At 53.4% G+C, this 26,604-nt stretch overlaps 1 protein-coding gene across 2 annotated transcripts; it reads right to left on the reverse strand.

Moving 5' to 3' along the window:
* Window positions 1-844: 844 nt before the first annotated feature.
* On the reverse strand, window positions 845-21,794 carry Atg2a (autophagy related 2A). Of its 2 annotated transcripts, none has more exons than XM_048457810.3 (40): window positions 21,515-21,794; window positions 18,754-18,916; window positions 18,522-18,674; window positions 18,288-18,390; window positions 17,760-17,994; window positions 17,074-17,170; window positions 16,831-16,992; window positions 16,588-16,728; window positions 15,416-15,665; window positions 15,185-15,332; window positions 15,016-15,108; window positions 14,392-14,547; window positions 14,060-14,303; window positions 13,567-13,663; window positions 13,321-13,480; window positions 12,654-12,796; window positions 12,457-12,572; window positions 12,202-12,359; window positions 11,706-11,856; window positions 11,412-11,605; window positions 11,215-11,295; window positions 10,673-10,779; window positions 10,495-10,587; window positions 9,286-9,356; window positions 8,996-9,072; window positions 8,470-8,634; window positions 8,201-8,330; window positions 7,905-8,119; window positions 7,293-7,501; window positions 6,945-7,080; window positions 5,609-5,812; window positions 5,327-5,428; window positions 5,159-5,243; window positions 4,936-5,068; window positions 4,769-4,841; window positions 4,568-4,650; window positions 4,187-4,308; window positions 2,987-3,141; window positions 1,618-1,770; window positions 845-1,547 (listed from the first exon to the last, which is right to left on the reverse strand). In XM_048457810.3, exons 1-40 carry the CDS (start codon window positions 21,683-21,685, stop codon window positions 1,311-1,313), a joined length of 5,766 nt encoding a protein of 1,921 aa, XP_048313767.3. In that variant the 5' UTR covers window positions 21,686-21,794; the 3' UTR covers window positions 845-1,310. The 2 variants fall into 2 exon arrangements, with proteins under 2 accessions (XP_048313767.3, XP_048313766.3); XM_048457809.3 differs by having other exon boundaries at window positions 8,464-8,634.
* Window positions 21,795-26,604: the final 4,810 nt, after the last annotated feature.

The raw sequence follows: 26,604 nt of genomic DNA on the forward strand, positions 1-26,604 counted from the left end.
CATGGGCTCGTCTCCTCTCAGGTTTCACTGGCTTGACCTCTTGTCTAGTCTGTTGGCCCCAGCTAACCACAGTCAAAATGGAGGAGGGAGGGAGGTCAGGTCTCTGTTTAGTACTCAGATCTATGATGGGGCCCAAGAGACCACAGTTAACTTCAGTGGCCACCAGGACACTCAGCAAAGCGAGGGACCTCTGGTCCCTAACTTGTTCCTCGGCCGCCCCAGACCACTCACTTCCTGGCAGTGCCACTGAGGGTGAAGTCACTGGTATGGCTCCCTAGTGAACGAGGAAAGCGGGATGGGGGCAGTGGGCACCTCCTGGAGGCCACAGTAGTGTCCCAGTATGTCTCCCCATTAAGGCCCGCATTCCAAAAGCCTTTTGCTGAAGATGGTGGGAACAGCCTCCATGGGGCCCAGGAATCAGCCTTCTAGAGTGGGACAGTCCTGGGTGCTGTCTCTGCTGGTAGACCTTAGGCCACAATCCAGGGTCTCAGCGCTGGCCTGGAGCCCTGCTTTGCTCCAGCCCAAGAGTAAGGCTGGGCGCTGGGGTCTTATACGGATAGAACCAAGAAACAGGGCTTTAATTTGGGCTCCTAGAGCCATTCCTTCTCTGGGATCACCAGGCGACTCCTCCCAGCCTTAGTCTGCAACTGACAGTCAGAAATAGAGCCAGGGTGAGAGGCACCAAGGATAGTCGCAAGGTTGAGCCCAAGTGGAAGAGGCTTGTTAGTGTCAGTAGAAGGCTAAGGGTGGAGTGTGTTGCCCTCTGGTGGCAGCAAGCAGGTACTGCCTGCAGAGATGGGAACTGGCAGGGCAGACTGGAGCTCACAGGTACACAGGACCTGGATGAGGGGCTGGCGGTGGGCAAGTTTATTCCACTTCATGCAGACACTGACCCACACGCTCAGGGATCTTAAAAATACACTGACCCACATGACATCTGTCCCCCACCTCCCCATGAGACACGGAGAGACACTTGGCTGAGTGGGGTCTGCGGGTCCAGAAACCTCCATCCTCATTCTGGAACAAGGCAGCAGTGTGGGCCCAGGTAGCAGGGAGGAGCAGCGTCCTTTCTCCCCAGACGAAAGTGCACAGACAGGGCAGAGGCCCCAAAGCCGCGAGGCCCCACTCTCACGGCCAATTGGCAATAGGCAGGCTGGGCAGGAATCCTTCACAGTGGCCATCCCTTGAAGGGCCTGGTGGCCTAGCTGTGGGTCACAGCAATCAGGAAACCAGGGAGCTGGTGGCACCACTGTGGCTGGCTGGACAGGACGAGCATGTTGGGACAGTGGGTAGATCCTAGGTGCCTGTAGTCAGTCCTGTGTCTCCTCCAAGCGCCACTTGAGAGCATGGTCCTTGTGAGCATCCGGCAGGATCTGGTTCCGCATGCCCCCAAGCACGTTGGATGTGGCCTCTGTTGCTAGGATTATTGGTTTTACCACTGTTGGGGGCAGCTGTCGGATCACACCCCCCACGGCACCCGTCAGTCCCTTCTGCTCATGGCCCCTCGATGCCACATCACAAATGGTCTGGGCTGTATCCAGGATGCCCTGTGGAGGTCAGAGGTCAGCAAGAGAGTGGGGATGGGACAGCTGGGCGTGGGACTAGGGTGGTTCTCACCTCTCGGACAGCGTCATAAGCCTTGGCCATGCCCTCTCGGAGGTCAGCAGGTTGCTGACCTCTGCGCAGTTTCCGTGAAGAACGCTTGTCTTGTAGGGAGCGGGAGATGGGAGATGCCGGGGACAGGATGTCATATACTGTCTCAGCTGTAGCCTGAGGACACCAGAGTTGGAGGATGACAGATGGCCAAGCAGACGCAGCCTTTGCCTGGCAGGCCAGCCTGGGACCAGACCTCCTTCAGCATAACTGTTCCCTGTCGTATTCGGTCTACTTCCTTGCCTGCCTTTTCCCATCACCTACCTCAGAAGACTTCCTTCTTACATTTTCATTTTATTATTCATTCGTTTTTATTTATGTATGATACTGTGTGAATGCAGTGCCCCTAGAAGTCAGAAGGCCCAGGATCCTTTGGAGGAACTGAACTCAGGTCCTCTGCAAGAGCAGCAAGCAGCCTTAACCACCAAGCCATCTCTCCAGCTCTTCAAAAGGCTTCCTTAATTTAAGGGGACATTAGCAAACCTTTCTGGGGCTGGCGAGATGGTTCCAAAGGTCAAGGCATTTACTTGGAGGTGACATGAATTCAACCCCCAACCTCAGAGATCCACACAGTAGAGAGAATTGATTCCCCCTTTGTCTGACCTTCAAAATACATGCTAGGGTACACACATAGAGAGTAAGTAAATTAAAAAGGGAAAAAAACCTTTTAGGCTTGGTGAGATATATCAGTGCAGTGGGTCAAGGTACTTGCTGCTGGAGAAAACTCTCCTGGGGCCTCACACCCAGGCAGCCCATAGCTGAGACCTGCCTGAGCTGTCTAGTTCTCTAACTAGAATGCCCCTGTACAGTCCGACCCTAAGAGTCATCAGAACATGCCCACTGCTCACCCCACCTTCTGCCCACCCACCCTCTGTCTCCTGTGTTCTGTCCACTCCCAGCCTTTCCCATCCAAATGAACTTCTCCACTGCGGAGAAGCGTGGAGCCTGCCCTTCCCTCTCTGGGCCGAGCTCAAAGGTCTCCTGATAAAGTGTTCCCACATGCCTGGAGGCTCACCCAGTCCCACCTCAGAGCTCAATCACAGACCGGAAGACTGTGGTGGTGATGGGGTGCACTCTGGGGCCCAGTACAGCCCAGAACCTGGATGAACCAGAGCCAGTGTCTGCAGTTGCTCCTGTGCAATCACCCACAAAGGGCTGCTGGGCATGGCAACGTGGGCTCTGAGAGCCGAGAACAGACTTTTGGTCCCACCCCAGGAGCCACCATGAGCCACCATGTCATGTGCCTTATCTATGCCCAGCCTTTTCAACTGTGAGCAAAGAATCAGGAGCCTGGGGATGAGGGTATCCCTTTCCTGGCCAGTCCTGTGCTCACCTGGATGGCCTGGACCAGCCGGTTGCTCAGTTCCAGAGCAGCAGAGGCTGTGGATGACCCGAAGGAAGCAGCCCCACGCTGCAGTCCCCGAATGAGGCGCCCATCTTTCCTGTACTGTTCAATGGGTAGCCACAGGAGATCCCGGAACCCCTGGACTGTATGTAGGACAGGATTATCAGAAAGAGATGTCAAGACTGCCCTGGCCTCTCTTCCCTGCACAAGGTCCCTTATCCCTTTCCCAATCCAGTTTCTTTTTCCTTTTTAAAAGACAGAATACTGTTAGGTAGCTTCCCCTGGCCTGGCCTAGCCTAGTCCCCATTCAAGATGTCCTTAAACTAAGGAGCAATCCTCCTGCCTTTGTCTCCCCAGTGCTTGGATCACAGTTCCTCACATCCAAGTGCAATTTCAAGAGTTCTTAGGCTTGACGTTACCTGCCTGTGATCCCAGCACGGGCTACATGAGATTACGTTCAAAAAGTAAAATAGGGTGCTCTGAACCCCAGCACTTGGAAGACAGAGGCAGGGGGACCTCTGTGAGTTCCAGGACAGCCAGGGTTACATAGTGAGACTCTGCCTCAAAAACCAAATAAGATAAAACAGGAGGGCCAGTAAGATGGCTCAGCAGGCTGTGTGGCGGAGGCATATGCCTTTAATCCCAGCACTAGGGAGGCAGAGGCAGGTGGATCCCTGTGTGAGTTAGAGACCAGCCTGGTCTACACGAGTTAGTTCCAGGACAGGCCCGATAGCTACAGCAAAACCCTGTCTTGAACCATCCACCCCCCAAAAAAGAAAGAAAAAGAAAGACAGAGAGGGGGGGGGAGGGACGAAGGGAGGGAGGGAGGGAGAGAGAGAGAGAGAGAGAGAGAGAAAGAAAGAAAGAAAGAAAGAAAGAAGAGAAAGAAAAAAGAAAGAGGTGGCTCAGCAGGTAGAGGTTCTTGCCATGAGGTCTGCTGACCCGAGTTCAACATCCAGGATTCCCAGGGTAGAAGGAGCTATCCCCTGACCTTTGTATGTGCTCTGTGGCAGGTGGCATGCGTGCAACAACCCACAATCCACATACACAAAATAAATGGGATTGTTTAAAAAGTGTCGCCTTCCCTTGAAACCCTCTCCCATGTTTGGGAGTTTTCCTTACTTCCCTTCATCTCTGTTTGTTCTGTGAAAAGTACACAAAGCAGAGTTCTCAGAGCCAGATACTCACAGAGCTGTACAACTGAGTGCATGGGGCCCACACCTCCTAGCAGGCCAGGCAGCTGATTCTTGCGGATGTCCTGCAGCCATTCATTGAGTGCATAGCCCAGCACCTTGTCCACACCCAGGAGACTGGAAGGGAGAGGCAACAGGGACGAGGTGGGGGCAAGCCACACACTGAGAGTATAGGGACAAGTGTGGCTGGGTACCTCCAAGACAAGAACTGCGAGCACCCCCAGCTGCCCCAGAGTCTTACCCAGCAGTGTGGAACAACAATAGCCTACTACAAAGGAGAAACTGAGGTCTGAGTAGAGTGAAAATTTAGCCAAGGCCATATAACCCATGAGAAACAGCAGAGGAAGGCTTTAGCCCAAGGGGAGCTGGGGCTCACCCATGCCGGCAGCAGAGCCGCTTGAGCTTCAGCTCGGAGCAGTTGAGCTGGGCCAGGCCGATGAGGAGCCCTGTGAAAGTGCCCTGTTGGGAGCGGGGACAGGGGTGTGGTTATGTTTCGGGATACATACTGTGAATTTTGGCCCCAGACCCTGGACCTACAGCGAGTGGCTCACACAGCCTGCCTGATGGCATCACTCACCACTTGGTCCACAGTGACATGCTTGCCGTGGTAATCCAGGCAGATGGGCACCTCAGATGTGAAGCGGAACTCCCTAGAAGGGGAAGAAGGGAAAGGAGAATCTCTGCTCACTGACCTGCTCACTGACCTGGTTGGCAGACATCTTGGTTCAGAGCCCTCTTTCCTACCTGAAGTAGATAGGCTGTGGGTCAGAGGAACTGTGGCCACTGCCTGGAGCCTCCTGGGGGCTGCTTGTTGTCTCTGTGCCCTCAGACTGCCCTTCCTGGGGGCTGCTGGGCCGACTGTGGGTTTCTCGGTGAGCTGTAAGAAGAGAGGTCACAGACCCAGGATGGAACTGGGGATGGTTGAGGTGGCCAGAATCTAGACTCCCCGCTAGGCCTGGTCTCTCACCCTCGGCTGAAGTGTCCCCTGGGACCAGGGGGTTGATGCCAGCTGCTAGGCTGGTGAAAAAGTCCTTGAGGAAGAAGAGGGCGTCCTGTGGGAAGAGGTCTGGGTCAGACTCAGGACCTGCGGGTGGGGAGGGGTCACGCCGGGTTCTGCACTGGTCCATCCACTCACCTGGTCTACATTGAGCCTCAGAGGCATCATGGAGACCCGAAGATAACACTCTGGTCCTCCCAGGCTGCTGGTGGGAGCCACATGCAGCGCCTTGATGGTAAGCTGATGGCAGAAGAGAAACGAAGTCTCTACTGAGCTTTGGGAACTCCATTCCCAGCTGCCATCAACCCTGCCTCTGCCCATGCTGTTCCCTCCACCAAGGCTGAGCTGCTCTGTCCTCTAGACACACAACACCTTCAGGAGGGTCTATGGAAGAGGCTGTCTGCATCTAGGCACGCTCACCATGTTAGAATGTGTGCGCCTCGGCAGCCGCTCACTCGTGTGCAAATGAAGGAATTTGTTGATCTTAGAGGTGGCCAGTCGGTCTCTGATCTCTAGTTCTTGAACAATGAGCACCTGGCGGGACAGTGGCCGCTCTTCCAGCTCCTGGCCAGGGCCCCCACCTGGGGCTGGCTCTTCTGGGTATACTTCATGTTGGAAGCTCACCTGTGGGTGGATGAGGCCTGAGTTGGGTCCTGCAGCCCAAGAGGGGGGGGTCTGGCTGAGGCCCCTTCCTGACCCTGCCTCAGGCCCATACTTGGCTGCTAACACCACTGCACTCCTGGCACCAATCTGGCCACACTGAACTCGACCAGCCCGAATCCCTCCAACCTGGCCACACTGAACTCGACCAGCCCGAATCCCTCCAACCTGGCCACACTGAACTCGACCAGCCCGAATCCCTCCAACCTGGCCACACTGAACTCGACCAGCCTGAATCCCTCCAACCTGGCCACACTGATCTCGACCAGCCCGAATCCCTCCAACCTGGCCACACTGAACTCGACCAGCCCGAATCCCTCCAACCTGGCCACACTGAACTTGACCAGCCCAAACCTCTCCAACCTTTCCAAAGCCTTTGTTCTACTTCAAGTGTATAGGCCCACCTTGCCAGACACTGCTGAGGCTCATTCTATCCCTCATTGGTCTCTAAATGCCTTCCTTCTACCCAGGATGGCTCCATCCTCTCTAAGGCATTCTCCACACCAGGGGTGCATGCTCTACTTCCTGTCCTGGGGGGGCCTTGACATCCCTTCCACACCTGTCCTTGTTCTTGTTCACTGTATGGTTGAGCCCAGGCCTGATTCATCATCTCCAAACTTCTGTTACAGAGGGTTTTATTCTTTCTGGATGCTTTGGCTCCCACCCGGTCTTCGAGTTACTGCCAGGATGCTCTTCCCTGAGCCCTCCCAGCTACTAACATTGCCATGCTTGCTCAACACCAAATGGGCTGCTCTAAGAAACTTGGAATCTCTTGGCCAGGTGGGAGGCAGAGACAGGAGGAGCTCTGTGAGTTCAAGGCCAGCCTGGTCTATAGAGCAAATTCCAGGACAGGCTCCCAAAAGCTACAGAGAAAAACCCCATCTCAAAAGACAAAACAAAACAAACAAAAGGAACCCCTTAACATCCTTTTGAGCTCAAGTCCTTTGGACATCTCTTTCTCACATGACCTGTGGCTTTTGTTATCCAACCCTCCGCAATCCACCATTACCCGCCACTGCCCTGCTCTAGCTGACAGTGTCTCTCTCTCCCCAGAGCCTCACTTCTGTGCTCACCCCACACTCAGCCTCGCACTCACTTTGCTGAGCTGGATCTCCATGAGGACCTGGTGCTGCCGTCCGATGCCACCTTGGGTCCGCCAGGAGTTCTGGGGTCGGTTGGGACCAGAGGAGCGGGAAGGGGAGACCCTGGGGCCTGTGAAGCCAACTCTTGCTCTGAGAAAAGACACATGAGGACAAGTTAACTCTAACTCTAAGGAAACATCTGCTCTCCTCAACCTCAGCACAGGCCTTTTAGCTTAGGGGAGGAGACCCTCAGGCAAGGAAAAAACTCAAGTTCAGGGTGGAGAGGCTCATGAAGCTTGAGGTTGCCAGCTAGGCTATGCCCAGATCCTAATGCCACCAACTGCCACCCACATGCCTCTAACCTGTAAGTGGGGTGAAGGCCAAAGTCTCTACCCCCATAGAGGTGCCAGATGAAGGAGACCTCCCGGAGGACCACACGGCTGCTAGGCACTGGGAAGTGGGCAGGCGCCCGCAGGAGGTCCGTGCTTCCTAGCGGCTGGGAGAAGTGCCCATCTTGCACAATGATGGGACCTGGATGCAGCTGCGTCACAATGGGCTCCCCATCTCGGGGCTGCCAGGAAATAGCCAAGCAAAGATGTCTGAAAAAGAGGTGGCCAACCCCAGCCCCTGCCTTTTTTGTCTCCCTCTTCTCCTCCTCCTGGACTACCAGCCCAGTGCCTGTGTTGATGTGGTCTGTCCAGGAATAGTCTTTTGCTCTTCTTGGCCCTGTTGCCTAGACCCTCAATGAGCTTGGACATTCCACTAGCCCTTGTAGTTACACGGTACTCCCGTCTAACTGGCCCTCTCTTCCTCTATCCCCTGTCTGAGTAGGACACTGTGTCTCCTCTTCTGGACTTCCACCTGTCCCTTCAAGCACAAGGCCAAGGCTGCTTCCTGGCTGCTTCTCCTACCTAAGAGTTCTATTAGTGCTGAACAGCTACCCGAGCATCCAGAACCCCCATCCCAACACATACCGCAATGCCAAGGCCAGGGGCATCAAGGATGCAGAACTCATCGCTGTCCAGGGTGTCCCCATCCCCTTCCTCTTCTTTGTCATGTTCCTTTGTCTTATAACAGGACTCCAAAGTATGAGACGTGCCCCCAGTAGGAGGCGAAGGGGCCTGGGTCCCACTCCGTTCACCAGGGAACAGATAGACGGAGACAGGAGAGGCCTGAGGAAGGGGGCCACCTACGGGAGAAAGTGGCCAGTGTGAGGAGATGCAGCTGAGGGTACCCGAGGGTCTGGTGTCCCTAGAGCACCCTCACCAACCTGATGACTGGGCCAGCTCCCGCAGGCTACGCCGCTCAGTATCCAGAAGGGCATCAGTCAGGTCTCGCTGGTTGATGAGGGCTGTCTCCACGGGAGGGCATGAGGGCAGGGAGGCAGGGCTCTCTGAGAGCTGGGCAGGAGAGGGAAGAGGCACGAGTGAGCACCAGGAGGGGTATCTCCGGGTCTCCTCCAATCCAGGCCTTGTGTTTGTGTAAAGAGAGTGGCCTGGCCGAGCTCTGGTAGCCTATGTGGCCAGGCCTCACCTGTACCTTCTGGCCGGCGATCTCCGTGGGGCTGGGGGGCCGGGGTGGGGGATGCAGGTCACCAGAGCTGGTTACGTACTGGAGCAGGTTGACCAGCAGGGCGCAGGAGTCGGCACAGCTGTGCACATGCACCACATTGTTGGAGCAGCGCAGCTCGAACAGTGGCTGGCTCTGTGGGCGGTGGGCCATGGCATTGGCACAGAAGCCACCACATGCCAGGCTCCCCACTCCACAGGAACAAGGAGAACCTTTTCTTGTTTGGTCAGATGACAACTGATGGGGGAACCCATGTTCCAGGGTACCTGCCCACCCCTGCCCTTCAACCTAATTATATAGGAACTGCTATCTCGCCATGAAGACGAGAAAAACGAACCCACAGTGGCTGTCACCCTGGGTCCCACCTCTGTCCCACCTGCAAGTGCCCTCTGGTGCCCCCAGTGAGTTGGAGGAACACTAGTGGTCGCCTGGCAAGGCAAGGGCATGCACTGTGACCCTCTTGAGGCTCCCTTGACCTCTGCTGCCAGTCACTTACCAGCCTGCCCTCGGTGCTCCCCTTCCAGGTTTTGATTACAAGCTCTAGGAGGTCAATATCCAGGACACAGACATAATCTGAGGCAGAGGGCAGAAGGTTCTCATGGTCTCCGTCCACCCCGTCCCGCACTACCCACCACGATTGTGTCCAGTACGGTTGTGAGCATGGGTGTGTAAAATGCATGTATGTGTAGCTGAGTGCAGGTCAGCAGCTGGGTGACATCTGGCTGCTGAGTGTGGCAGGGGATTGTCCCTTCAGTGTTGGGAGAGCCCACCCCAGGCCCTGCCCACCTCGCCGCAGATCCAGGGTCTCCACCTCACACTTGTCGGACAGGTACAAAGCGGAGTCGTCAAGGATGAACCTGGTGGGGAACAGGGCTGAGAAGGGCCCAGGAGCCACTGCAGGGGGCAGCTCAGTAGTAAGTGGGCAGAGGGGTAGGAGGGGTCCTGGAAGTGATGGGACCTTGACAGCCTCAGCACTGCCCCTTGACGGTCACAGGGGACCTGGGAAGACCCTGCGGGTTCTTACTCCTATGGGAATTCAGACACTCAAAAACTTTCTAATTTGCATTGGACTTCCCGGTGTGGAGGGTCCCCTTTCCCTATCCCCCTACAGCATCATCAGTCTATCCATCTAGTACATCTTGAACACAGGACCTGACCCACGTTGAGTCTAACTTGAGGTAGTTTTTGAGACAGTCTCACTAAATTGTCCAGGCAGGACTGGGATCACACACCTTCTCCACCAATACCAAAATTTCTATTTTTTTAAATTTTTTTTTATTTTTTTGAGAGGGGGCTTGTGTTTGAGCCCATTCCTTCCTCTTTGCTACCTCCTGCTGGGATCACAGGCTTGTGCCACCATGCCCACCTAACACATTTTTTTAAACTGTGATGTAGCTCTTGGTAGCATAAGCATGAGGCCCTAGGTTAAACTACCGTTACCAGTAAAACAAAACTTTTCTTTGCGGTGAGTTCTCAAGACAGGGTTTCTCTATGTACCAGCCCTAGCTGTCCTAGAACTCCTTCCATAGAACAGGCTGGCCTCAAACTCAGAGATCCACCAGCCTCTGCCTCCCAAATACTGGGATTAAAGGCATATGATACCACTGTCCAGCTGAAATATAAGTTTCAAAACATTTTTTTAAATCTAAAATTTCCCAGTAGGCATTGTAGTAAGGGTCTATGTCTTTCCTTCCTTCTGGTGCTGTGTGGAGCTGCACCCCACGCAGGGCTGCATTTGGCTACTGTTCTAGCTCTCCATTCATTTGTATACTTGTATAGCACTGCCAGAGGAGATTACAAATCCAGGACACTGCGGTTCAAATCGGATTTTGGGTAGAAGAACAAACAACCCACATTCCTGACATGTGAGAATATGGGACACCATCACTCCAAATACAGATAGATGGGTCCAAGAGGCCCTGGGCAGACAGGCAGCAGGAAGTCAGCACCGTCCATCTGGGTGTGGAGGGACCAGGTCTGGGGTAGCCTGCATACCTGAGCAGGAAGGTAGAGGTGTCCATGACAATGTTGCTGGAGAGGGTGAAGGTCTCAGCGGTGATGAGGACTCGCACAGGGAGGTAGAGAGGCCTGAGGGGCAGATGCGGCTGGAGCAGTTCCTTCCATCTGAGGCTGGCCCTGACCCTACATCCCCAGCACCCCACAGCCCGGGTACCTGTAGTCCACAGCACAGGAGAATAGGTGTGTGTGTAGAATAGTGATGACCGTTGGGGGCATGTAGCCCAGCACAGGATCATCCAATACATCCAAGAAGTCCAACAGCTACACAGGCAAAGGTGAGGGACGGGGGAAGGGGTCAACAAAGAGGACAAAGTGACCTCTTCCTCTAATACTGGCCTGGCACCCTGCCATTGCCCACCAGCTGTCCACCATACCCCTGGTCAGGAGCTCTCTGACCAAGGTAAGCTCCAGTCCAGTATTTTTCTTTTTTTCTATTTTTGTTTTGTTTTGAGGTAGGGTTTCTCTGTGTAACAGCTCTGACTGTCCAGTAACTCACTCTGTAGACCATGCTGGCCTTGAACTCACTGAGATCTGCCTGCCTCTGCCTCCCAAGTATTGGGATTAAAGGAATGTGCCAGCACCGCTCAGCCAGGCTGTATTTTTCACGCTGGCCTCTTTAGCCATGTTTGACCTGCTTGCTCAAATCAAAAGTCCAGAGTCACAGGGCCATGTGACTTCCCAGGCACCTTTGCTCACCTGGGAGTGCCAGCTCTGCTCAGGTGGAGCCATGTAGTGGCGTAGAGTGGCTTTGTGCAGCCTTATTGTCACCAAAAACTCCTGGGGAAGGAGGTGCAGTCGGTCAGCTGGGAGGACGGTGGGCGCCCAGCTCCAGTGTGCACTAGGGAGGCAGTTGCCCAAGTCAAGTGGGCAGGGGGCAGCAGAAGAATTCTCACCTTGACGTTCTTGTGGGGGTCCAGGTGGATTCGGACAGCTGCAGACAGCATGGGGGGACCCTGACCCTTGCGGCCCAAGGCTCCCCGCTCAGTCACCCCTTCCTCTGATGGGTAGATGGTGGGAGCCAGCTGAGCCGGAGGAGCAAAGCTGGGGATTTCCAGGTGAGTAGGCAGCAGGTAGTCCTCAATGGCCGCTGAGGAAGAATCCTGTGAGTCCTGTTGAGGCCGCTGACCACCCTTCTTACAGCCCACAGCCCTCCCCTGGCCTGATATATACTCAAGTGGCCCCCAAACCTCGATGGTAGAGTGTTGCCTTTTCAGCTTCCAGACAGAAGTAGCCAAGCCCTGGTTGGCCACGGTACTGGGTGACACTGAAGATGGTGCCCTGCTCCACGTCTAGCACCAGTTCCCCGTGAGTGACATCCAGCCGCTTCCCCGTCTCGTCCTGCAGATGTGAACATGCTGGGCGTCACTGCTGCGCCCAGCACTGCCAACACCCAGAGACAGCGGCCTAATCTGAGGTAGCTCCAGTTCCTCCCAGACTTGACTGAGTCTGCGCCATGTGTTGCTGGCTGGAGGGGACGGACAGGCACCAGCCTGCAGCTGGAGGTACTCTCATGCCTAACACGGAGAAAGGCTGGGAAGTGGCTGACAGCCGTGAGGGTTGATGGGTGGTATGGGTGGGCAGGCAGACTGTGGCAATGGCTTTCTACCCTCTGGGTTCCTAATGTGACGCTGGCAGGCTTGTCTGGCTGGACAAGAGGAACTCCCTGGAGTTGGGCTGCCTCACCTTAGCGTCACAGAGCGCAGTGATCCGGCCCTTCAGCACTGTCACCAGTGTGGAGAAGGTACTCTGAGCCTGACGATGGGAAGGCTCGGGGGCAGGAGTCTGGGGGACACCTGATGCCATCGAGAAGAACTGGGTGTCCTCTTCATCTGAGTCTGAGTCTGAGTGAACAAGTTGGCAGGGTGAGAAGGAGATGTGGAAGGCTGGCCCCACCCCGCCTGCACCTAAACTCCTTCCCAACTAGCATTTCTCTCCTACCCAGCTTGAAGGCTGACTTGCACATCTTGAAGCCCACTGAGCCAGGTGGCCGAGCAGCAGTGGCGGCTGTGGGAAGCAGGTCTGCAGGCTCCCACATGAGCAGGTCATTGTTGATCCTGGTGTGGAGCAGTGACAGCAGAGGTCAGAGAGGACAGGGCCTTGAGCCTAGCCCAGCCCAGCCTACCCCATGTCTCCACCTGTTGTAGATGCTTTCGTAGACCTCCTTGCTGGGCAGGAAGATGTGGGCATTGGGCATGATCACGTCCAGGGTACAGCGAGACATTGCCAACGTCCGGCTCTGGAATGTCCTCATCTCCTCGGGATCTCCAGGGATCACCATCTAGACAGGAGAGGATAGTCAGGAGACCTGCCTAGGTCTGTCTCTGGCTTCAGAAGTGGAGATTCTGGCATCAGCCATTCATCTATCCACTGGGGCCCTTCTCTCTTGGGGTGGGTGATGTTCATCTGGACACAGTGCACAAGCATCCAAGACTTCATGAATCTCTGCAACCCTCATAATTGCCTTCAAGACAGCAACTCCAGAGAAAGAAACACACAGGCCACCGGGGAGCAGACTTAAGAACCCAGGTGGTCACTCCCCAGGCTCTTTGCTGCCTCACACTTGGCACCAGTACCCATCAACTCAGAAGAGGATCCTGAGGCCCAAGAGCACACTGGTGTTAGATGGCTGAAGTGACCAGGGTCCTGATCTTGGTGCCTGAAGGGTCTGCTGCTCCTGGTGCCTCCCTTCCTACCCCTGGGCAGGGTGGGTGCTTCAGAGTCCCTTGTTACCCAGAATAGGAGATGCTCCCCTCAGCAGTGGCCCACAAGTGGCACCCACAGTGGAGAGTCAGGGAGCCTCACCTCCTCAGTTTCGTACATGGTCCTCTTGGAGGAGAAGGGCGAGGGCTCAGGCTGCCGGAGCTCACACGGACTCTCGGTAGACAGCTCTAGGTCCCGGCCTTTCTCAGAGGCTGTCTCCCAGTGTATGCCACTGGACTGGGGGTTCAGGGTCACCACTACCCTGCCAGGACACAGACCTGTTAGTGGCCTGCCACCAACACCAATAGATCCCTCCTCTCCAGTTGCCCCGTCCAGCACTCCACTTACTGAGGTAGGAAGTACTTGGCCCCAGTACTCCTGGGGTCCAGAGCTTTGGAGACTCGCAGGCAGGAGACAGGTGGCTTTTCTCCATCTTCGTAGATTCCTGGAGGGGACAGAGAGCACAGGGTCTCACTGCTGAGATCTTTTCTCTTCTTTGTAATAATTTATTTACTTTTATTTCATTTGCATTGATATTTTCCCTGCATGTATGTCTATGTGAGGGGGTCAGATCTTGGAGTTAGAGACAGTTGTGAGCTGCCACATGGGTGCTGGGAATTGAACCATGGTCCTCTGGAAGAGTGGTCAGTGCTCTTAACCACTGAGCCATCTGTCTAGCCTGATGCCTCTTTTCTTTTCCTCCCCATTGCTGAGCTGGGTCAGGTCAGTGTCCCTGGGATAAAAGGGTCTTCTCCAACTGTAACCTGGACCCTCCTTAATCTCAAACCCAACTCTCTAAGAGTCCCAGGCCTCTGTTCCAGCTGTACCTGGACATACTTACCTTGCAGGTCTGAGCAGGTCAGTTCCAGGCGGGTGGGAGCCGGGGGGCCAGGCCCACTGTTGAGTTCTGAGCAGAACTGGGGCTCACTCAGCTCCAATCGCAACTGCTCAGCCCGCACAGATTGGCCAGCCCAGGGATCCCGCTCAGGCCGTAGGTCTGGGATGGGGAAGCGTAGCCTCAGGGTGGCCCGGGGTGCAGAGAGTCGAAACACTGTCTGCTGCTCGGTGGCCTGTGGGGGCTCTGTCTGTGGGAGGGCTGGGGGTCAGAGCTGTCACAGGGAATTTCAGTGCCTACTCCCCCCACCTGCAGTACAAAACCAGCAGGCATCTCACTAGTAGGCCAGCGGGTGGCTCTGGGGGTGTGGTGGTTTGACGTAGCAAGGCAGCAAGTCGATCCAGGGACCCCAGCTCCACATCAGCTTGGAAGTCGGCTAGGTCCAGTGACAGCTCTGAGTGGCAATGGCAGGCAACAGAACGCCGGGACCGGCTCTAGTTAGGGGTAAGGGCTGTGGTGAGTGAGGTCAGGGTAGGAAGGGGCTCCCACAAACAAAACAGAGGTTTCCCAATGGTGAGAAGGGAGCTGGGACAGGAGTCACAGCAGGGACAGAGGGGGCTTTAAACACCCCCAGGGACCACTGTGCTGCCTAGCTCCTTTTTAACCTTTTGAGACAGGACTTCATTAAGTTGATTGGGTTGGTTTTCAACTCAATCTGTCGTTCACGCAGGCCTCCAACTGGTCATCTTCCTGCCTCAGCTTCCCAAATGATGGGACTGCATGCCTGTGCCATTACCCCATCATGCTGGCTTATACAACAAAAGTACCAACACTTGGCTTTGTCAACCTCAGAGTCCGGGAAGGGGAAATCAGACCACAGTAATAGCAAGATCAGAACGAGGACAGACACGCAAGGGCCTCTGAAGAGGGAGAGGTAGCCTGGCTGGGGCAGCAGTGGTTACCTTGAGCACCCGGCGCAAGATCTGTGTGTGACGCAGGTGGGCACAGGGTCGAGAGGAGGCTCGGGAGTCCGAGTGACTGGGGAAGCTCAGGATCTACAGGGGGACACACAAGGTAAACAAGGCCAGGCTGCCCTGAAGCCCCTGACCCCAGTCCCTCCTGTGCCCTCACCTCTGTGTACTCCGGCTCTGAGGTGGCTCTGGGCCACAGGCACTCTAGCACTTCCAGCTGCCCAAAGTGCACGTCAGTGCTGCTTGTTCTCCGACCATGGCCCCCGGCCCGCAGCTCCCAGGACAGCTGCACAGCTGTGCCTGTTAGTCTGTGGGCAAGAATACAAGCTTCAGGGGGAGCTGTGGGCTCTGGGAGTTCCCCCAGGCTCCTGCCTCAGGCTGTGGTGTGTACCGGACATGACTGCAAGGGCAGGCCCTTTGGAAGCGTGGCCGGAGGTGGTGGAAGTCTCGGGAGCCGAAGGGGCCATCTTTGGCAGCATCAAACTCAGCGAAAAAGTGAGTGTTGAGGTCTGGTGGTCCTGAAGATGGGGCGGCTGTCTGAAGCAAGGTCAGGGTCACGCCTCCCAGGGTCACCTTCAGCAGCGAGTCAGGGCGCATGGTGTCCGCAAGAGGAGTTGGAGTCGGAGTCGGGGCCGGCTTGCCTGGGAAAAGAGAGGCTACAATAGGGGCTCCTGGGAATCTTAAATGGAGTCACTGTTGGCCACTGAATAGTTGGAGAAACCCTGGCTAGGCCTGGCATGGTGGCACACACCTTTAATCCCAGCACTCAGAAGGAAGAGTCAGGCAGTCAGGTGGATCTCTGTGATTTCAAGTTCAGCCTGGCCTATATAGGAATTCCAGGCCAGTCAGGGCTACATAAGTGAGACCTTGTCCAGGAGAAGGAGGAGGAAGAGGAAGAAAGAAACTGGCTAAACTGGACAATGGGGACCAAATCACACGTGCCTGAAAGGGGTGACACCTAATTCCTCTTGTATGCCAGGCCCTCCGACCAGGCTCAGTCTAGTCCTCAGAAGGTGCTAGAAGGGTCATTTGATGTGATAAAACAGCTATCCCAGTCTTCGACCTACCACACTTACCTACTAAACCATACAGCCTAATCTTCACTATGCCCTTTTATATTTTATAGAAAGGGGAACTGAGTCCAAAGAGCTGGAGTTCCCGGCCAAAGCATTCACTAATAAACCTAGACGGTGGACTGAAGAGATTGCTCAACAGTTATGAACACTGGCTGTTTTTCCAAAAGCCCCGAGTTCGATTCCCAGCAACCACATGGTGGCTCAAAGCCATCTATAATAAGATCTGATATCCTCTTCTGGCATGCAAACAGAACGTTCATTCATACATCAAACACAAACTAAATAAATTTAAAAGAAAGGAACAAAGAAAGAAATCTAGATTGTGCATACTGCCTTAGCAGCTTCCACCGAGTTAGGAGCCTGGAGAGCCCCACTGACGGTGGTCTACAGGCATCAGAGACCTCCTGCATCATCTGACACCCGGCCATCCCGATGCTCCTTCCACCCCATCTTGCCCCTGGAATAAGTGCCTAAGGGGTCAACTTACCACCTGAGTGGGCTGGGGTAGAGGGCCGGTGGAAGGCCATGTTACTGTGAACAGAGGAGCCCAGGTCTACGCTGTACATGGAGAGCTCAGAGACAGCCGAGGTCACACTGCTCGTGAGGCCAGCCATGGAGAAGAAGAGGTCTGGGGGCGAGGTGAGGGGCAGTCAGGGATAGATAAGCAGGGCCCCCCAGCTCTTGCACTGACATAAACTGCCCCTTCAATCTGCAAGGGCTTGGCACCCACCAGCGCTGTCCAAACTGAGGGGGTTGGTGATGGGGTGTAGGCTGAGGGACTCAGCCACAGCACCCGCCTGCAGCTGCTGGTTCAGATCCTGCTCAATGAGCCACAGGTCTTCAGCACCCAGTGGGCGGCTCTTGTTTAGTTTGTCAGTCAGGCCTCCTGGGTCTGTAGGAAGGATGTTTCAATATAGCCTACATGGTTACCCCTAGCTCACCCCACCTGCCACCCAGCGCCCAGCAGCCTCACCTGCAAGGTTGATGGCACTGAGCAGTCCTTGAAGCTGCTGGAGCTGGCATGGGGTCAAGAGCAGGTGCAGGGAGCCCAGCTGTCCGGATACCTCCAGCTGAGGACCAAGTGGACAGCCGTGAAGCCCAAGAACAGCAACCCACCTACCCATACCCTGGGACATGAGATCCCAGTTGTAATACAAAATTTGCTATCAAGCAGCTATACAGACTTGGCCAACCTCATCTTTCAGAGTCTCTGCTTTTTCAATCGTCAAGAAGATAGCAATGTCACTCCCTGCTCCCCCCAATCCTCACGCAAGAACTGAAATTAAGCCAGGCAGTGGTAGCGCACAAGTCTTTAATCTTAGCACTCAGGAGGCAGAGGCAGGTAGATCTCTGAGTTCGAGACCAGCCTGGTCTTCAAAGCAAGTTCTAGGACAGCCAGGGCTACACATAAAAACCATGTCTCAGAAAACAAACAAACAAACAAAAACAAAAAAAAAAAGAAAAGAAAACAAGAACTGGAATTATTCTGTAGTCTAGGCTGGACCTGAACCTGGCAGCCTTCTGTCAGGCTCGCAAATGTTGGGATTACAGGTATGAACTGCTATACCTGGTTCCTCCCACATCCAGCTAGGGGCCAATCAATCAGCACTTCGGGGAATGAATCTAGGATAGAACCAACTCTCAAGGTCTAGGACTCACCTTGGGGCCTGGGAAGGCCTCGTTCTGCTTCAGCTTCACGATCAGCTCCATGTACCCCGTGCAGCTACCAATCTGCAAAGGGGGCTTTGGCGGGTCCAGCTGGGTGGGCAGCTCCTCAAAGTGCAGGCGGACCCCTGTCAGCTGCAGGAGCTTGTGCAGGAAGGCAGGAGGCTGGTGCACGTCCACAGGGGGAGCCTGGCTCGGGTCCCGCACTGCTTCATCACAGTACTCCAGTCTGTGGAGCCAAGGGTCTGGCCTCGTCTAGACATCCCAGGCCAGAAGCTCCCTTTTTAAAACTGTCCTAGCGGCATGGAACTGAGGAGCCTGGCTTCCATCTTGGAAACTCAACTAGCCTTGGCTGAGTGTCAGGGTCCTTGGACTCACAGGGCCTATACCTGCTGGCCCTAGACAACAGTGCAGGCTCTCAGCAGGGCCCACTTCCGATTCTCATCAACCCTGCCCTACCCTGCCCTATCCTAAGAGGGCTGGCTAGGATTGAGGGCAGTGGCATTTGTCTTCCCTCCTCACCTCTGCACCCGGACCTCCACAGCCACGCCATGGTCCACATCGCCCACTGAATGCTCCACCCTCACCACAGTGTCCAGAAAGGTCACCTTGATCCTCCGAAGCACTGTGGAAGAGTGTTTAGAGTTAGGCAGTACAGGGGGCAGCAAGGTGGAGCTCATGCTGCTGTCTAGAGCACCGGTTCTGTAGACTGTGGCGGGCCCAAGAACAGGCTAGATAGAGCAGGGGCCTGCTCACCAGTCTCAATGGTCTGTGCGAACATTTCCAGTCCCTCCAGGGGCTGTGGTGGTTCTGAGGGTTCAGGCAGCCCTTCACGTAGGCATTCCTGGGCCAGCTGCAGGCTCGTGGTCATGCAGGAGGCCCAAGTCTGAGAGTCTGCAGCCCCTGGTCCTGTGGGAAGGAATAGGGACTCGGGTAGAGCTGGGTCATTCCCAGCAGCTTCCCACCCTTGGTCTTGCTCTGCCCTCACCTGGTCCCTGGCGGGGTTGCAGGATAAGCTGGAGGCCTGACACACACACAGTGCAGTGGTCAGTGAGGAGTGCAGCCCAGGGGACAGCCACCTCAATGGAACTCACGAAACCTTCCACCAGTTCCAGCGGCGACTCCATCGATCTCAGAACCTCGTTCACAGACTGGGCAAGAGGCAAGTTAAATCAGCTCACTGAAAGTCCAAATACGGCTACCCGCCACAGTCCTGCACAACCATTGTCTTGGAGAACTCCTAGGTACCATCATCCTTCTATATGCTATTTACAAGGCCCTCCCTTTGGCCCTGACCTGTTTTCATCTCCCCTTCAAACTGCTCAACCCTTTGGACCAGTTAAAAGTTTGGACAGTTAAAAAGTTTCCTTTTCTGCTAGGTTCAAAACTTCATTTACTGCCGGATGTGATGGCTGGCATGCCTTTAATCCCAGCACACAGGCAGGCGTAGGTGAATCTTTTTTTTTTTTTTTTGATTTTTCGAGACAGGGTTTCTCTGTAGTTTTTGGTGCCTGTCCTGGAACTAGCTCTTGTAGACTAGGCTGGCCTCGAACTCACAGGGATTCGCCTGCCTCTACCTCCCGAGTGCTGGGATTAAAGGCGTGCGCCACCACCGCCCGGCAGTAGGTGAATCTTAAAGATCTAAACCAGCCTGGTCTACAGTTGGGTAAGTGCTTGTCTAATGTGCACTAAGTTCTGGCTCCCATCTCCAGCAGAGCGAAACTGGATGTGGTGAGCCTCAACCTAATTCTAGCACTAGGGAAGCAGAGGCTAGAAGATCAGGCTGGTCATTTTGAGCTAGAGGTCAGCTTGGGCCACATAATACTCTGAGCACCTTCTATGTGACAACCAGAGGCTTCAGGAGTAGGTAATAAATGCCTTTACCTCCCAGTCTGGCTAGGTCAGCCAGGGTCTCAGAATGCCAAGCACCAGGAAGGGGTGAGTACAGCCTGCACCTAACCCAACAGGGCACACCTAGGATGGGGCAGTTGAAGAGGGAAGAGGAAGCAGCCAGGCAGAGGGAATAGGATGGTGCCTAGCATAGGCACAAGAACAAGTGGAGGGACCTAGTCAAGGGGGCAGCAGGCAATCCAGGCTCATCCCAGGCAAAGAGTTCAAGGGTATAATGTTCAGGAGAGGGATTGACCTGAGGCCACATGGGCCCTGAGTCCCAGGCCCACAATAGAATATTCCTGCCCATCTGTGAGCTCCTAAGACATAGGACAGAAATGTTTGTGCTGGGGTTGCATCCCTGCCCACCTGTGAGCTCCTAAGACATAGGACAGAAATGTCTGTGTTGGGGTTGCATCCATGCCAATCTGGGAGCTCCTAAGGGCATGAGTCACTGTCCTTCTCCCTATGACCCCAGGTGCTCTGGGTGGTACCAGAAAGAGCCTCAGTAAACACCTACTGGGCCCATAAATAAATAAACAGAGTCAGAGCCAGGAGGCAAGAGGAGACTGACTCAAAATTTCTCCTCGTGGATGGGAAACTGAGGCCTAGGCTTAGTGACTCCAGGTAAAATGGAAACCAAGGCTGGGAGCTTCCCATCTCCACTTAGTTCCAGCATGTGGTCTCTTTGAAAGGGTCAAGGAAAGTGAAATGCTGTCAGGGAAGGCCAGAAAACAGCCAATGCCATCAACTCCCCCAAGAAAGGAGCATTAGAGAGATGCTGGGATCTCTTGCAAGCCGGAGGCCTCCTATACCAGGCCACTAAGAGACGCCACCAACTCTACAACTCAGTATTTGTTCTCAAGGTGTGGCCCACCTATAGGTCTTTCTGAGTGGAGCTGCAAACCCAATGGCCAGCTAAAAAAAAAAGAAAAAGAAAAAGCCCTTCCACATGCCCATTCTACTGCTCTGGAGCTGTTGGGATGACCCCATACCAGTATAAACTGGAGCCTCTAATTGGTGGCTCCTTGGCTACTCCCCAGTCATCCTAGCCATGACTCAGTGCCCCTCATCTGTCACCTCCGGCCTCCTGCCCCTGAATCCACATCTTAGGCCTCAGACCTTCTAAGCTTCAGCTTCCAGAATCTCATCCCACCCCTACCCCCACCCCTATTCTGCCCGAAGGGAGACCTCAACACCTTTCCTGGAGGGCTGCCCTCCAGGTAGAGATGCCAGGAATCAAATCCCTCCCAAACCCAAGCTAGGTCCCTCCCACTCTCCCAAAAGCAGGAAGTAGAGAGCAGCAGCAGTCACACGAGGTGTGGATCAACATAGCAGGCAGTGACGCTATTGTTGACATCCACATCCGGGGGCGATCGCCACCCTTTATGCTCAGGATCATTGAGGTCAGGAGGTCAGGACATTTTCTACAGGTGTCCATGGCAGGGCTCTCAATATCCCCCAAAGCCTCCCCTGACTAAACTACCTCAATTCCGGCTCTGTCACAACCCTAGCAGGGCTCCCCCGGCAACCCAGTCTCTTGGCTCCCCTCCTTAACTCTCGGGAATCCCCTTTCCCAACCAGCTTCCCCTAACTCCATATGATAATTGTGGCATTCTCTCGGCAAGTGACACCCATTCCCCAGGCTGTTTCTCCCCTTGAGGGGAGAAGACAGGGACTCCTGTCCTAGTTCCTGGTTAAAAAGTGAAGGGCCAGCCAGGGGGCCTGGCGGAGACGGTGGGGACCCACTGGCCTCTCCAAACACAGTGCCTGTCCTCCAGCCCAAGCCTTCCGCGAAGCCCCTCCGGTGGTCGTGCTCCTTCCCTTCACACCATCCCGGCTGTGCTGTGCCTCCTCACCCAGGTCTCCAGGTGAATATCCCGCAGGGCAACGCTGCCCTTGTACAGATCCAGGCTGAGCTGCTCTAGGCTGAGGTGCTCCTGAAAGAAGTGACCCAAGTAGTGCTGTAGCAGGTAGCGGCAGACACGCTCTTTCACACAATTGGACCATGGCCACAGCCATCGTGACATCTCGGGGACCGAAGGGCCCGGGCCGCTTTCTCTAGCCGCCAGCCGGCGACCTCCGTCCGGCTGCGTTGTTCACTAGAGCCCCTGGTTCGCCCCGCCGCTTCTCTCAGCGCCAGGCCGCGCCCCCGGACGCCCAACCACGCCCCCACGCTCAATGCCATTGGTCATTGTAAAGGGCGAGGCCTGCTGATTGGCCACAGGAGGCGGAGCCTCGAGGAGCGAAAAAAGGACCGACCGAGTTCCCTGCGAGATAAAGTGCTCCCAATCGTAGTTTACGCTTGCGCGTAAATTCTGCGTAGGAGGACCTTTAACCTCTAAACTACGAGCTGCGGGAAGGCTGTAACCGAAAGGCGACGGTCAGGCCGGGAGAAGTGCGCTTGTGCAGATTTGTCCACCTTCTTTAGGTGATTGGGAAGAATTTAAAGGAACACTGACCCATCTAACTTTGTAGACCGCTGATTAGAGGAGTAAAGTCAGTGAGAATTCTGCAGCGCGCATTTGGGCAACAAATACACATTTGCAGTTTGTAAAACTTTTTTAACCATTTATCTCATTCAGTCTTATTAGCAATTCCCTAAAGAGAAACTATTATTGTTTCCACTTTTTGTTTCTCTGTTTATTGAAACAAGGTTTCTTTGTGTAGTTGGCTGTCCTGGAATTAGAACTTAAATATTTGCCTGCTTCTGACTCCCGAAAACTGGGATTAAAGGCATGTGCCACCACGCCCCCGCCCCCTCAGCAGGTCCCAAAAAATTACTTTTCCCAAAGTCTGGCATTTAGATAAAAGCCAGCATTCCCTCAAGGGCATAAGAGAGTTCCTACCTGCTGAAAGGAGTCATTCTTATCTCTGGCAAAGGGGCCTGTGGCACTATTACACGAGCCATGGTACCTATTAGCATATCAAGCTCTAAACTGGCCTCCAGGCACCCGCAGTCCCCACTCTCAAGTGCATGAAACTTTATGAAGTCTTCCTAGCTGACATACCCTGTCCCTTGAACCTCTCCAGCCCGGGGGCTTTGCTTCCCTTTCCCCCAGCTTCTAGGAAGATAACTCTGCCATTTTGACCACAGGCTTTCTTGGTCTTCCTCTTTGCTCTCTTGGTTCTCTCCCCTTCCCTCCCCCCATATCTCTCTCTCTCTCTCTCTCTCTCTCTCTCTCTCTCTCTCTCTCTCTCTCTCTCTCTCTCTGCCAAGTTCATTTGCCTTCTCTCCCTGTCTCCCTGCTCTGGCCTCTTCCAGATGCTTCTGACTGTTCTCTTCCTCTTATCTACAATAAAAACTTTCTCCTCAACCATACTTTGGAGTCCTTACTGTCATTCAATTTGCTATTGTTCTCATTTTAAGGGCTAGAAAATAGAATCAAAGGTTGTTTAGCCCATCACCAGAAAGATCCCCCCTCTCTGCCCCACTCCTTACTAAGGAATGCACAGCAAGAGATTAAAGGACCCTCCCTTCTGTGGTCCTCGGGGCCTTCTCTGAAATAATGGCTTTCATATCTCTAATCCTAAAATCAATAATCCAACTTCCTCCAAAGCAGGGTTCTACTGTTTTCTACAGCCTGGAAGCTAAAAATGACTTCGAAGCAGCTTTTCTCTCATTGTTTTGAGACTAGGTCTCACTATAGATTATTGGCTGGTGTGGAAATTACCATATAGATGAGGCTGGCCTCAAACTTGTGGTGATCTTCCTGCCTCTTGGACTTTTCTGTTCTTAAATGGTTGGGGAGAAATGGAAGAAAGAATAACATGGGGGGAAAGGTCTCTCAAAATTCACTCCGGTACTCATACATTATTAGTGGGCACAGGCTAGCTCACTTGCTAAATGCAATCGAGGGCTGCTCTCCTGATACTGTGGCAGACAGAGCTCAGGAATTGAGATCAAGACGGAGGCCTACAAAACCTAAAATGTTTATTTTTTAATCATTTAGAAACAAAGTTTACCCACCTTTCTTCTATGGAGTTGGTCACCAAACATTTTCCATAATAACAGACATAAAGAATACCCAAGAGTAATTGGGATTCTATTTTAGCTTTGATAGTTTGACTCTCAGCTTGAAGAAGTCTGGCGTGGTAAATCCTGTCTCAAGAAAGGGTTGTGGGACACGAGATATGAACTGCAGAAGTCGCGCAATTGCTGCAGTTTTTGTAATTCCTGGGACCGATCCCAAACATCACATAACTGAGTGTGGTGGTCTGTGCCTACAATTCCAGAGTCTGGGAGTGAAGGCGGGAGAATCAGACATTCAAGGCCCATCCTCTGCTAGACCACTCCAGGCTAGTCTGGGCAACTGGAGACCCTTTCTTTAAAAACAAACTGGGTGTGGGAGAGGCAGAAGGTTCTCTATGAGTTCAAGGCCAGCCTGAGTGAATTCCAGGACAGCAAAGGTACATAGAAAAACCAAAACCAAACCAGGTGATGGGGGTGCATGCCTTTAATCCCAGCACTCTGCAAAGCCAGTGTAGACTCCAAAGCTACACAGAGGAAATCTGTCTTGAAAAACAAAGCAAAACAAAACAAAACAAGAAGAAAAGAAAAAAAAACTGAGTATGCACCTTTGATCCTAGCACTAGGTAAGCCGAAACAGGTAGATCTCTCTGAAATGGACGCCACCCTGCTCTGTAGAGCGAGTTCCAGGACACAGCTGCATAGAGAAATCCAGTCTTGAAAAAAAAAAAAAAGAACAAACTTCCTAGAAGCAAGCATGAGCAAAAATCCTTGTCTGTGACAGACCTGGCTTCCTCTTAGCTCTTGGTAGCCTCAGCAAGTCATTAATCTCTTGAGCTAAGGATCTCACAGTTTAGGATGGTCTCAAAGCGTAGTCAAGGTTGGCCTTGAACTCCTAAACTCTGCCGCCTTTTACAGTGTGTGTTGGTATTTCAGGCATGCTTTGCCAGGCTTGCCTGTGAGATTCTGGTTTATTTTGCTCATTATATGTTGCTTTTTTTTGTTCTGTTTTGTTGTTGTTGTCTTTTGTTGTTGTTTGTTTGTTTTTAGTACAGGGGATTGAGCTCAGGTCCTTGAGCTAAGCAAACACTCCCACTGAACTGTGCCCCCCCCAACATTTCTTATGTTTATACCCCTCCACCTTTCTGTTAGAGTGGCGTGGCAGAAGGACAGCCCATTCATTAAATGGAAGGGGCTTTACAGAGTCTCCAAGAGAACTGGGGAACTCTGTAGAGGCCCCACTCAAAGAGACAGATGAATGGGGACAGCTATTATGAAAGTATCTGTGGTGTGACCAGAAGATCTAGCTGCCCTCGACAGGCTTGACCAGTCCCACACTCATCAAATGTTTATTTAACAAAAGACAGGAACAGGTGGACAAAATCAGAGCTAGGAATGGTGTTCAACTAGTAGAGCACTTGTTTAGTGAGCATGCAAGAAGCTCTGGGTTCAATCCCCATTGTTAACATGAGTTAGGTATACTGATGTCAGTTTGTAATCCCAGCCCTGAGAGGTAGAGGCAGGAGGGTCAGAAATTCAAGGTCACCCACTCTCTGCAACACAACAAGGCTAAGGCAAGTACAAACTACCTGAGACCATTTCTTGGAGGAAAAATTAACTACTAATAATAGAGCAGGTGAAGTAGCTCACACCCGCAGTCCCAGCAACTGGGAGAGAAAGGCAAAAGGGTGGTTGTAAATTCAAGGCCAGCCTGGGCTATATAGCTCTAGGTAAGCCTGGGCTACAGAGTGAAAAAAAAAAACCCAAACTGGTTGTCCTATGCCTTTGATCCCAGAACTTGGGAGGCAGAGGCATGTGGGACTCTGTGGAGGCTCTGTTACACCCTGAGTTCCAGGAAAGCCAAGGCTACCAGAGATACCGTGTCTTAAACAAACAAACAAACAAACAAACAAACAAACAAGTTGAGTGTGTACAGGACACGGTGGCACACACTTTTAATCCCAGCACTCAGGATCAGAAACAGATAGACCTCAGTGAGTTCGAGGCCAGCCTGGTCTACAAAGTGAGTTCCAGGAACTTCAGGACTGTTACACAGAGAAAAATCAGAAAAATAAGCAAACAAATAAATAAATTGTAAAGAATGGCCAAAATGTAAAAAGATCACCCACAGAATCTAAGCAGTTCCAAGTTCCAAGACAGGTGGGATAACAGACACAGCACAACCAGAGAGATAGAAGTAAATATAATGAAACTTTGCTAATAAGAGATAGTTGGGTGGTGGTGGTGGTGGTGGTGGCGGCGGCGGCGGCGGCGGCGGCGCATGCCCTCTCTGTGAGTTCAAGGCCAGCCTGGTCTACAGAGCAAGTTCTTGGACAGGCTCCAAAGCTACACAGAGAAACCCTGTCTGGAAAAATAAATAAATAAAGAAAAAAAAGCCGGGTGGTGGTGGCACACCTCTTTAATCCCAGCACTCGAGGGGCAGAGACAGGTGAACTTTCTGTGAATTCGAAGCTAGCCTGATCTACAGAGCTAGTTTCAGGACAGGCTCCAAAACTACAGAGAAATCCTGTCTCAAAAACCAAAAACAAAGAATAAGAAGAGACTTTTCAATTTTTTATCTTTCAATGCCTGTTTGAAATTCAATCCAAATTCCACTTCTAAAGCAAAGGACTGGGCAGCTCAATAGCGAGACCTGGTAGTAGCAGGGCCCCCTGCCCTATCCCCAAGGCCACTTGGTCCAGTAGCTTTACCCCTGCCTTGTCCCCACCCTGCCTGGTCAGCCTGGTCTGAAGACCCAGGTCTGAAGACCCAGCACAGAGGGTCTGAGGAGGGTCCTAAAGCCAGCTGGTGCCTGATCCTGCTTCGGATGACAGACTGTGCCCCCATGGACCAGTCTCCTATTTGGGCCTCTGGGTCCTGGTCTGGCATAAGAGGCTCTGTGCATCTGACTTTCCCAAGTTATTATTAGGCAGTAAGGGAGGAAAGTCCTGTTCTGAGCCTCAGAGGTGGGCCAAGTAG

This window comes from Myodes glareolus, chromosome 7, assembly GCF_982192425.1.
Source record: "Myodes glareolus chromosome 7, mMyoGla1.1, whole genome shotgun sequence".
Lineage (NCBI taxonomy): Eukaryota > Metazoa > Chordata > Mammalia > Rodentia > Cricetidae > Myodes > Myodes glareolus.

Coding starts and splice junctions, on each gene's coding strand:
- Atg2a (XM_048457809.3), bottom strand. CDS start 21,685: ATGTCACGATGGCTGTGGCCATGGTCCAATTGTGTGAAAGAGCGTGTC. Junction 9,073..9,285: donor GACCCTGGATCTGCGGCGAG/GTGGGCAGGGCC, acceptor CCTCTGCCTCAG/ATTATGTCTGTGTCCTGGAT. Junction 4,309..4,567: donor CGGCTCTGCTGCCGGCATGG/GTGAGCCCCAGC, acceptor TCTCCCTTCCAG/TCTCCTGGGTGTGGACAAGG.